The following is a 10,847-nucleotide window of genomic DNA, read 5'->3' as shown; positions in this document are numbered from 1 at the left end:
TTGTGCATCAGTGTACATACGATCCCAATCAAATGCGACAGTTTCATCACATCTACTGTTTTCAAAAACAAAGGTGGCGCCACTCCAAACAGTAAGCCTTCCGCGGTTGGAATTGTGTGGTGCCGTCTTATTATCTAAATGCATCAAGAATGTTATCAGCCAACTATCCCTCAAACCTGCAGCCATTTTCCTGTGGTCAGATTCTTCAATCGTCCTCTCGTGGCTGGAAAAACCACCATGTACTTGGAAGGTGTATGTAGCAAACCGCACATCAGAAATCATAAAAAATATAGGAAATGTCAAATGGAGACACGTAGCCACTAACCATAACCCTGCAGATCTAGGAACTCGAGGTTGCAGGCCACAGGACCTAATACTAAGAACACTTTGGTGGCACGGACCAGAGTGGTTACTAAAACCCCCCGACCATTGGCCATTATCACTTCGCCAAAATGTCCCCCCTCACGAGGAACGTAAAGTGGAAGCTCTTCACATTTTAGACAACCAGCCTGACATATTAGATCGCTTTTCTTCATGGTCCAAAGCCTTACGTGTGATAGCGTACATGTTCAGATTTGTCCACCGATTCAAACCAATACAGTCCACTGCTCCTACCCGTTACGAGTCCGTCGTTATCACACAAAAGGAAATCCACTGGGTCAAAACACGCCTTATTAAACTTGCACAAGAAAGACATTACCCAAAAGAATTTTCTCAATTAACCCACAGGCAACCAATTTCTAAAAAGAGCTCTCTTTTAACGTTAAACCCCCTACTAGACGAAAATGGACTTCTTCGTGTGGACGGCCGCTTGGCCAACGCTGACCTACCATACAACGAGAGATACCCAGTCATAATTCCGGAATCGTCGAGATTATGCTATCTTTTTCTTAACTTCCTACATAACCTCCTCATGCACGCTGAACACCAACTGATGGTTCGAATAACAAGGCAAGAGTACTACATTCCTAGATTGAAATCGAAAGTAAGAAACTGTATACGTTGCTGCAAAACCTGCACCATTTTTAAACAAAACACCCGTTCCCAAATTATGGCAGCTCTACCACCTGAGCGTGCTACTTTCTCCCTACCATTCACCTACACAGGCTTAGATTTTGCAGGCCCGCTGGATATTAAATCTTCAACGCTCCGGAAGTCCCCACTACTTAAAGGATATGTTTGCGTTTTCATCTGCTTCTCGACCAAAGCTATTCACCTTGAGCCCTGTTCAGACTTGTCAACCACAGCATTTCAGGCAGCATTCGCTCGTTTCGTTGGTAGACGAGGTCTCCCACAGCAAGTCTTCTCAGACAATGGAAAGAACTTTGTTGGCGCAAATCGCGCCTTTCAACAAGATTTCCGTAAATTTTTGAAAGACACCTCCGATGACATACGTGCAAAGTATAGCCTACATGGATTTGAATGGCATTTCTTGCCACCTAATGCTCCCCACATGGGTGGCCTGTGGGAGGCAGCCGTAAAGAGTTTTAAACATCATTTCAAACGGACAGTTGGAAGTCATACCCTTACCTTTGAAGAATTAGCCACTCTGCTTGCTCGAATCGAAGCAGTCCTGAACTCCCGACCTCTCTCTCCCATGTCCGATAACCCCCAGGAATTACTAGCATTAACTCCGGGACATTTTTTGCGTGGAGGGCCGCTCCTAGGTATACCAGAACCCCGATTCGACAATCTATCCCTTCAGAATAGATGGGAAAAACTCAAAGTCTTACATCAACAGTTCAGCCTGCGCTGGAAAGAAGAGTATCTCAAAGAGCTACATCAGAGATACAAATGGAAGCTACCTCAACCAAACCTTTCCATTGGCGACTTCGTCGTCATTAAAAACGAGCTAACACCCCCCAACGAATGGAGATTAGGACGTGTAGAGAAGGTGTATCATGGATCGGATAATCGTGTGCGAGTGGCGGATGTCAAGACACAAAATGGAACTTTCACACGACCGATTGTTAAGCTCTGTCCACTTCCTGTTGCATCTGATACCCCACAGGCCAACTCTATACCGGACATTTAATGATCACAATCACATATATTAGTATTAAGCTTGCAAAGAATTTCTTATTTATTTATACATTTACAGGTTGTGGCCACCAACCGAAGGCACCCGAGATCCAGCCATTCACAAATGTACGGTCTGCCTCAGATACCATCCTCTTCGGTTTTGTAAGGAGTTCCGGGCAATGACGGTCAACGAGCGTAAGGAGATAGTGCGACAGTTCAAACACTGCCCAAATTGTTTGGCTCGCTCGCACGACAACACAAGACAATGCTCAAGTCCAGAAACTTGCAAGGTATGTAATGAACTACACCATACCCTATTACACAAACGAGAGTTCGGAGAAAGAGAACCCGAAAGCAGAGGAACCCGAAAACAGGTGAAGCGACTCAAAGAACAGCACAAGCAACTCGATGTGGCCATTCGCGCACTCGAGAAACTGAGAGCATCCCTTGCACCAGTGCAACAGGGGCGCCATGTTTAAGTGACTTACGTCACTTAAAGGAAACGCAACCCTGCGATCCCAAAGCCCATCACGCATCCCTGCGTGTCGTCCCATAGCGAAGCATCCCTGTTTTATTTCGAACTTCCAACAGTGTTGGAAAGGCTATAAAAGCGCTGCGCGCTCCTGAATTCGCTCTCCTTTGTGTCTACAACTTTCATCAATCAACACAGGTAAACTGTATCAGCACGAAAGCATTCCGATCGTCGCAGTGTTTGTGCCACCGATAGTTGTAGTGCGTTCAATTAAAATCACTGTTCAGAGTTACATAATTTCATTTTAACTTGTTCATTTAAATAACTTTCAAATACGCTTAAGTTAAAACTAAAATCAACGTAAAGTTGAAACTCTCACACTGAATTCTAATTTAAAACATAAGAGGTTTTACGTGTTAACATTAATATACGAACTCAATTGAATTAAATATTGAACTTGTGCCAATATCACACATCTCGCCTTCTTTTATTTCATTCCTTGGATCGACCCTTTTAGTCCAAAGCAGGTGAAATCCCCGTTCCCTTTTGTCCTTATTGGTTAGCACCAAATTTAACACATAGTAAAGGAAAACTAAACAAATCTACAGTGAGAGTACTTATGGATGTTATCACATTTCATTCCGCTATTGCACCAATGCTCCGACGGCGGCGTATATCAACAAGCTCCCTCTGCAGAAGCTGCCAGGATGAGGAGGAAGGGGAGTCGGTTCAACAGTTTCTCTGCCGATTTTCAGGACTGCAAACGAGAAGACTCAGATTTCTGCGCGCACGGTTTTTCGACAAGCCCTCGTGGCTCTACCTAACCTACTTTTGGTATTAGCTACATAGTCCAAATAAAGACAATTTAGCAATATTGAATATTAGAGTGATTTATTCAACAGTTTAGCGATTCGAATGTTCGCAGAAGGTGTATAAATAATCGGAATTCCCCAGAATTCGCTAAACTACTCTTTTATTTTGTTTCATGATTTACACATACTAAAAACACTCAGGGAACTTTGTTAAAATCATACAACTGCAGCTCCAATTTTAAAAATTTATCAAGTATTACCAAATTTGTAGCGGTCATTGTGAAAATCTGGAATGATAATAAAATATTTCTATTATCGAAAAGGTTTACTGCCAACGCAAACAATGCTTATGACGGATGCTAAGTCTCAGCAGACTGACGGTCTGGCTTACTTATTGTCAACAATAGCGGCATTTCTAAAACAAAAAAATTTTGCGCTGTTAAAACATTTTGTTGCATCTTTAGTTGTGCTGAAAATTGTTGTAATACAAGGCGATATTGCGCCATAGATTTAGTAGAACTCAGCACTTTAATGCTGCTCACAAGATGCTGTACTGTGATATCCTAAAAGTAAATTATTTTACGAAAGCATTAGAATCAAAGCTAAAGAGCTTACCAACTCCTTGCACAACAAAATCGGCAACATCACCAAGGGTCCGGCTATATAATAATATTGTCGATTTGGGTAGCCATCCAAACTCAATAGTATCCAATATATAAGTTAAGGAGCCCAAGGACTAGGGCTCCAAAAAGTTAAAGTTGGGGGCCGCCCCGCAGCCCCATTGCAACCTGAAAAGATCCAAATAAAAATAGGTTTTTCCGCTTAACAATATTTACCATTTATTTACGTTCAATGTCAAAAACAGACTGACTCTATCATTCACTTAACCTAAGCTCTAAGCTTCTACATTAATCTAAGTGATTTCATAATTGCTGACACTGCACTTCCCACGGTTGGCCAAAATAATATTTTTCGCTTGTGTGGCGAATCACACGGCTTGCATTTTGTCCGCATATCATATCGCTTACGCTGCAGTTCCCATGGATTGCATTTTGTCTGCTTACACAATATCATATCGGATCGTTGGCTTTGCTTGTGTTTGTTGAAGTGTGGTGTCAGCACATTCTTACAAGTAAGTGTGTCTGCCCCCTTGTTAAGTACCCCCCCTTTAAACATCTGCGTCCCGCAGATGAGCTCCTTTTTCAGAAGTATCCTTTGCATGGCTTGGCTGGTCCTGATCTGTGGTCTGATTTAGTCTAGGAAAGTTGATTGTAGTAGTGAGTTTTCTCCAGATAATGTAGCATACGGCTGCTAGAACGGCCAAGGCAAGTGCGTCAAAAATTAGCGAAAAGTGAAAATTGTTGCCAAGTTGTTTAAGCTGATTAATATTTTCCATGCTCAGGCCGTGAATGTAGTTAAGGTTCAATTTTAGTCCTTCGCTCGTGATGTTTACCAAGGGCGGTGGCAGGGCCTGCGCTGTGCGTACTGATCTGCTGGTGAATGTTTGATTTCCCACCGTGACTGTTTCGTTGTTCAAAATAATGACGTACGTTCCATTTAGGGTTGTGGAGTAGTTCTTCCCTTGTAATAGGCCTTCAAAGTTTGTAACAAATATTGTTGAGTCTGTGATCATCTCGACGGTTTTGGTGTTGTCTGGTTCAAAGCGGCATTTGGCATCGCCACCTTTAACTAGCCTAGCTAGGCACCCGTTTTCCCGTAGTTTAGTCAGGGATTTGGGAGAGCAAATTGTTGTGTTGCTGATCGAAGGGCAATCCTCGGTCACCCCGAACGTTTCAACTTCGTTTATTAGCATTTTTTTATAGCTGAGGTCAACGTGTTGTCCTTTTATAACAGCGGCCCGTGTTATTAGGAGTCGGTAGCCATCTGGTTTTACCTTTGGCATTGAGAGTACGTACAAAAGTGTGCTACCGTTTGAATACACGGAGGCCGAACCGTACTCTATGGCTTCAATGGTGTTCTGATATGGTAGGGAATCTTCCTCCATTATGAGCCTTCCAATCTCGTCTTGATCAAGAAGATTTGTGTTGATTACGCCAGATTTCGCTATTTGGCACGCTTGGACGACTTCTGACACCTGTTCCTTCAAGATAAGGACTTTGCTTAGGTCAAGTAGTTCGATATTCTCCTCGCTAATGTTTTTGCTTATAGCGTTAATGTGGAGCATCGCTTCGTTTGCTTTCTCGATTGCCTCGCGGGTACCGTTGAATAGTTTTTCGTTGACCCGGTACTGGTGATTGTTGTTTATTATCACGTCATTCATGCTTCGAAGAATATAGTCCCAATCCGCTGCATCTGGAGACCCAGCTATCCACTTCCATGCTGAACCAATCCAGTCAATGGAACGTACCCTTCGTGATTTGCTTATTTGTAGTTCGTCGAGACGCAGCTTAGTTTGATTTAGGTGGAAATTGTAGCACAGTCCGCACAGCCCTGCTTGTAATATCGTGCTCTGTTGACTCCATCAATTTGACCAAAGCCGTGTTGAAGTAGTTTAGGTCGACCACATGGACTAAACTGAAGTGTCCGTTCAGGATCCAACCACGCCCGTGCTCAATAGTTACTAGTGGGGAGCCATAATTGTAGATGTTGAGGCCGTACACGCCAGATATTAAAAATAAACTGTGTTCCATTATGGAGAGAAAAAAAACTCATTAGTGTTGGTAAGATTAGTATTGACCATTTTTTGTTTTTAGGCACTTTTATTATTTATCCCTGGGACGGTGAACTAATAATAAATGGTTACATAATGTAAATCTTGTTTTCTTTTGTATTTTTTCCTTTTATTATTATTATTTAAAGAACATTCTATTGTATAATAAAAAAAATCTTTCCACACTAAGGGAAGAGTTAAAAAAAATTAAATTTTTTGTGTGCTTTTTTGAATTTTATTATTTTATTTATGTGTTTTTTGTTGCGTTTAAATGTATTCCTATATCCTACCACCGTCCTCGGCTACCCATCGTGGTACTTGGAAGGTCCACAGGATCCGAGAGCATGGATATGAAAGGGAGGTAGTTTGTAATTCTTTACTTTTGTTTGAAAGGTAGCGTTAAAGGCTACTACCCTTGGATCCTGCCGCCTTACAAAAACTCGTGGTAAAGAAGCTGAGGAAAGAGGATAATATTTCTAAGAATTATTGAAATGTTTCCTCTTTACCCCCTTCTTTAAAGTTTTTTATGTTTTTTTTTTTTTTTAATTTTTTCTATTTTTTCTATTTGTCTAATTTGCCTTTTTAGTAAGCGCATAATTAGTTTTTTGTTGTGGGCAGATTTCTTCTTAAGAAAAAAATTTATTTTTTATTTTGCCTCTTTTATTAAGCGTGTAATTAATATTTTTGTGGGCAGATATTGCTTCATTAAAAATTTTTTAAACGAAAAATCTTTTCCTCTGTTTTTTTTGTATTTTTTGTTTTTTTTTTTTCTTTTGTTTTTTGCAATATTTTATGTTGCCTCTTTAATCGCTTATGTGGTTTGTTATAGAAAAGATCTTTGATCTTGAAATTGACGCCTTTTTCGTGTCGTCTGTGCTATAGAATTTCAAATCTTTGGGCCCTTATTGGGACATCTTTTTGTTGTTGACTTCCCGTGGTGACCTTTTTATCTTTTTTTTTTTTTATGTTGGCGTATTTTTTATCTGCGCTTTATGAATCCTTTTGCCAGTGTCTGTGAGCAATGACACTGTATTGTCTTTACCAACCGTTTCTTTTTTGTAAAGTGCCTTTTGTTTTGATTTTATCTGTTTATCCCTGACGTAAATCTCATCTCCTGGCCTAAATTCCTTAGCTCGTTTCCTTTTTTTATTCAATCGGAGATTTCTTAACTCCTGGTTTCTCTTGATTTGTTCCCTGATCTCCTTGTGGACCCTACTTTTGAAGTTGGTTAGGCCTTGGTAGTTAATTCTTTCGGTTCTGTTGAAAAATATGTCGCTAGGCTTCCTCTTTGTTACAGAGTGTATTGTTGTGTTGTAACGATCGACAGCAATATACACCAATTCCTTTGGTCTAGCGTTATTAATTTCTTTCCGGAGGCACCGATAAATCTCAATAATGGTAGAGTGGAATTTTTCGATCTGGCCGTTTACTTCACTTCTTTGAATTGGAGTCTGATATAGTTCGATTCCCAAACCTCTTATGTAGTTACATACCAATGGAGTCATAAATCCCCTCTCATTGTCGGTGACTATCATTTTAGGAGTTGTGAAATAGTGTATTACTTTGGCTAGCTTAGCGCGGAGAGTGACGGATGCTTTATTTTTAATGTGAAAAAGCTTGGCAAATTTTGAAAATTTGTCTATGCAAGATAAAAATTTCTCCCCTTGAATTTCAAAAATGTCCACATGCACTATTTCGCATGGATATTTCGGCACTGGGGTCTCTTTTATCGGTGGTACTGCCGGATGCCTATCATACTTGTTAGCAAGGCAGGTTTCACAGTTAGAAGTGAAATTTTTTATCCTACTAGCCATTTTGGGAAAATAATACTTTTCCAAGATTTGTTCCCTATTTTCTTTTGAGTTTCTATGGGCCCTCCTATGTTCTGTCTCTATTATACCGCAAATCCTATCCTCGTTGGCCACATCCTCGACCACCCTCTGAGTTATCCTAATTTTGTATAAAAGGAAATTTTCTATATATACTTCTTGTAGGAGTTGTAAGTAACTTTCTGGAATCTTTATTCCATTTATGAGTGCCGGGTTTAGGCGTTCCTTCAAGGCTTCGGTTAAGCTGGACTTTTCAATTACATCTAGTCTCACATAATGACGAGTGAATCCTGGATGTGGGTTTTCAACACAAGTCATTGCATTCCCCTCCGTAAAAATTATTTGGTTTCGGAAAACGTTCAAAGGGGCTTCAACGTGTGGAATAAGGTCCGAAGAATCCTGTTCAGCACTGTGAGCTGTCCCCTCGTCACTTCTAGCTTCTGTTGGTGCATCGTTGGGTTCCGATGGTGCTGTCAAATGGTTTGCCTGGCATGGAATTCTGGAGAGAGCATCCGCCACGACATTCGATTTACCAGGAGTGTAAATCAATTCGTGGTTATACTCTTCTATTCTAGCCTTCCACCGCTTCAACTTGGCGTTATAGTTTCGACTTCCTAACGCAAAAGTGAGAGGCTGGTGGTCAGTGAAAATTCTAACTTCTTTCGCCCCATAGAGGTAGGATCTCAAGTTGTCTAGAGCCCAAACTATAGCCAACATTTCCTTCTCGTTTGTGGCATAGTTTTCCTCTGTTCTGCTTAAAGATCTTGAGATGTAGGCGATGGGTCGATCTTTCCCTGTTTCTCCTTGGGATAGCACCCCACCAATGGCATAGTTTGAGGCGTCGGTGGTAAGGTTGAACGGTTTTTCGAAATCTGGAAATGCGAGAATATCTGAGGAAACGAGTAGTTTTTTTAGAGTATCGAAGGCCTGAAGGGCCTCGGAATTCATTTTGATACGCACTCTTCTAGATTGGTTTGCCTTGACCTGCGAATTCTCACCGCGTGTGAGATTGGTCAAGGGTTTAGCAACCTTAGCGTAATCTCGAATGAACTTTCGGTAATACGACGTCATTCCCAAAAAGCTTTTTAGTTCCTTAAGCGTTTCTGGGGGTGAGAGGTTCTCTATAGCTTGGACCTTTGAAGGATCTGCCTTCATCCCGTCGGATGTTATTACATATCCCAGAAATTCTACTTCCGTTCTCATAAACTTAGTTTTTTCCAAATTCACTCTCAAATTAGCATCCGCAAGCCGTTTAAACACTATCTCTAAATTTACTAAATGTTCGTCGGTACTTTTTCCAAAGACAATAATGTCGTCGACATACACGTAGCATATCCTCCCTATATACTCTTTAAGAACGTCATCAATCATTCGCTGGAATATAGCCGGAGCGTTTTTTAACCCAAAAGGTAATCTCAGAAATTCGTACTTTCCATTCATTGTTGAGAACGCTGTTTTGGGTATATCTGTTTCTTTCATTGTGATTTGGTGAAAGCCTGAGGTCAGATCTATAGTTGTGAAATATTTTGCGTTCCCGAAACTGGCCAGCGTTGCATTAATATCTGGGATAGGATAGGCGTCTGGCACGCTGACTGCATTCAGACGTTTGAAGTCCACTACCATTCTATACTGCTTTTCACCAGAGGGTTTGGGTTTTTTCGGAACTACCCAAATAGGAGAATTGTACGGGCTTTTGGATGGTCGTATAATTCCTTCTTCAAGCAACTCAGTAATTTGTTTTTCTACCTCTTCCCTCATGTTTGCAGGATATGGGTAACTTTTCGATCGATGATGCAGGTCCCCTTTTGAAGGCGTTGTAATTCGTCGGTCGGTTCATGTAGTTCACCTGTCTGGTTTGAACACTGTCGTCGACATCCATTCTTTCCGCAGGTCTTGGGGCTGCGGGTCTAGCAGGAGGTGCGGTGTTCGTCCCTTGATTGCCTTGGTATCTGTTGTAGGATGACCGGCCATTCCCTTGAGTATTGTTCCGATTCGTCCAGTTGTATGTAGACCGTGATCGAGGAGGTAACGGTGGTCTCTGAGTAACCTGTGACACGGTATTGGTGGGGACAACTACTCTATTTGGAGTGTTTGCATGGACTATTGTGTTCCTTAACGTTAGGTTCTGGATGTCAAGGCAGGCCGTGTACGCTTCTGGCAGTGTTTTTGGCTTCTGCACTATAAGCATACGTGACAATTCTGGACTGAGGCCCCGTATGAAAACATCGAGTGCCCTGTTACGGTACGTTTCCACAAGGACCGACACGGTTTCCTGGCTATAGTCATCGCACTTGATTTTGTTCACTATTAGAGACAACTGATGATTGACCGTTGCGTAGAAATCATCTAATTTTGAACCTCTCTGAGCTAGCTGATTCAGTTGGTGCTCTAAAGTCCTAATGTCCCTTTTGTCTGCGTAATGCAGTGATAATACCCTTTTTATTTCTACCCAATCGCTATCGAAAACATTATACGCTACCAGTGCTGCATCGGCAAAGCCACGGATTTTCTGCCTAATATGTTGCAGGATGGCACGATACAGGGGCCTTTCCTTGACGATATCGTAGTCCGACAAAATTCCTTCAACGCTGTGAACCCAAGAGATGTATTGAGAAGGGCTGCCTTCAAAAACTTGCAGCTCCTTCACGCAGTCGGGGAGTCTGCCAATATCCTTTAGGTCTTGCTCCGACAGTGGTGTTCGCACCGCTGCCAATACCCCCTGTGGCTGCGTTCTTACGCCACCCTGTTCTACTCTTCCCAATCGCTCATCGATTCTGGCAAGATTTTGTTCTAAACTCGCGTTATTGCATTCAATTTCCCCTAGCCTAGAGTTTAGAGCAACACCGTTGCTTTCTATACCCCCAAGGCGTGTCTCAAGCCGCCTAATCTGCTCGAGCAGAGCATTAATGCCCCCATTAAGTTCATTAACTTTCGTGGCTAAAGCGTCCATTTCAGATAAAAAAAAATTTTAGTTTGAGATTAAAAAATATATTTTTAAATTTTAATTTGGCACACGGTGGCTCTTTAAAAATTGTTTTTTA

At 41.6% G+C, this 10,847-nt stretch overlaps 1 protein-coding gene across 4 annotated transcripts in view; it reads right to left on the bottom strand.

The window, feature by feature from the left end:
* Window positions 1–3,353: 3,353 nt before the first annotated feature.
* LOC137249607 (uncharacterized) overlaps window positions 3,354–10,847 on the bottom strand; it is a 127,784-nt gene continuing 120,290 nt past the window's right edge. For 2 of the 4 annotated variants that reach the window (XR_010952452.1, XR_010952454.1), the window contains exons 2-3: window positions 3,922–4,094; window positions 3,354–3,869 (exon numbers count right to left, since the gene is read on the bottom strand). Coding sequence is in view for 1 of the 4 variants with exons in the window: in XM_067781254.1 (XP_067637355.1) it covers window positions 4,475–5,587 (1,113 nt within the window). In the remaining 3 variants the exon portion in view is untranslated. Of the gene's footprint in view, window positions 3,870–3,921; window positions 10,846–10,847 lie in introns of those variants that run through there. The other 2 variants (XR_010952453.1, XM_067781254.1) reach the window with 2 other exon arrangements.

Source organism: Eurosta solidaginis, chromosome 4, assembly GCF_040869045.1.
Source record: "Eurosta solidaginis isolate ZX-2024a chromosome 4, ASM4086904v1, whole genome shotgun sequence".
NCBI classification, from domain to species: domain Eukaryota; kingdom Metazoa; phylum Arthropoda; class Insecta; order Diptera; family Tephritidae; genus Eurosta; species Eurosta solidaginis.
The sequence above is the reverse complement of the archived record's forward strand: the minus strand, read 5'-3'. Positions and strand labels throughout refer to the sequence as shown.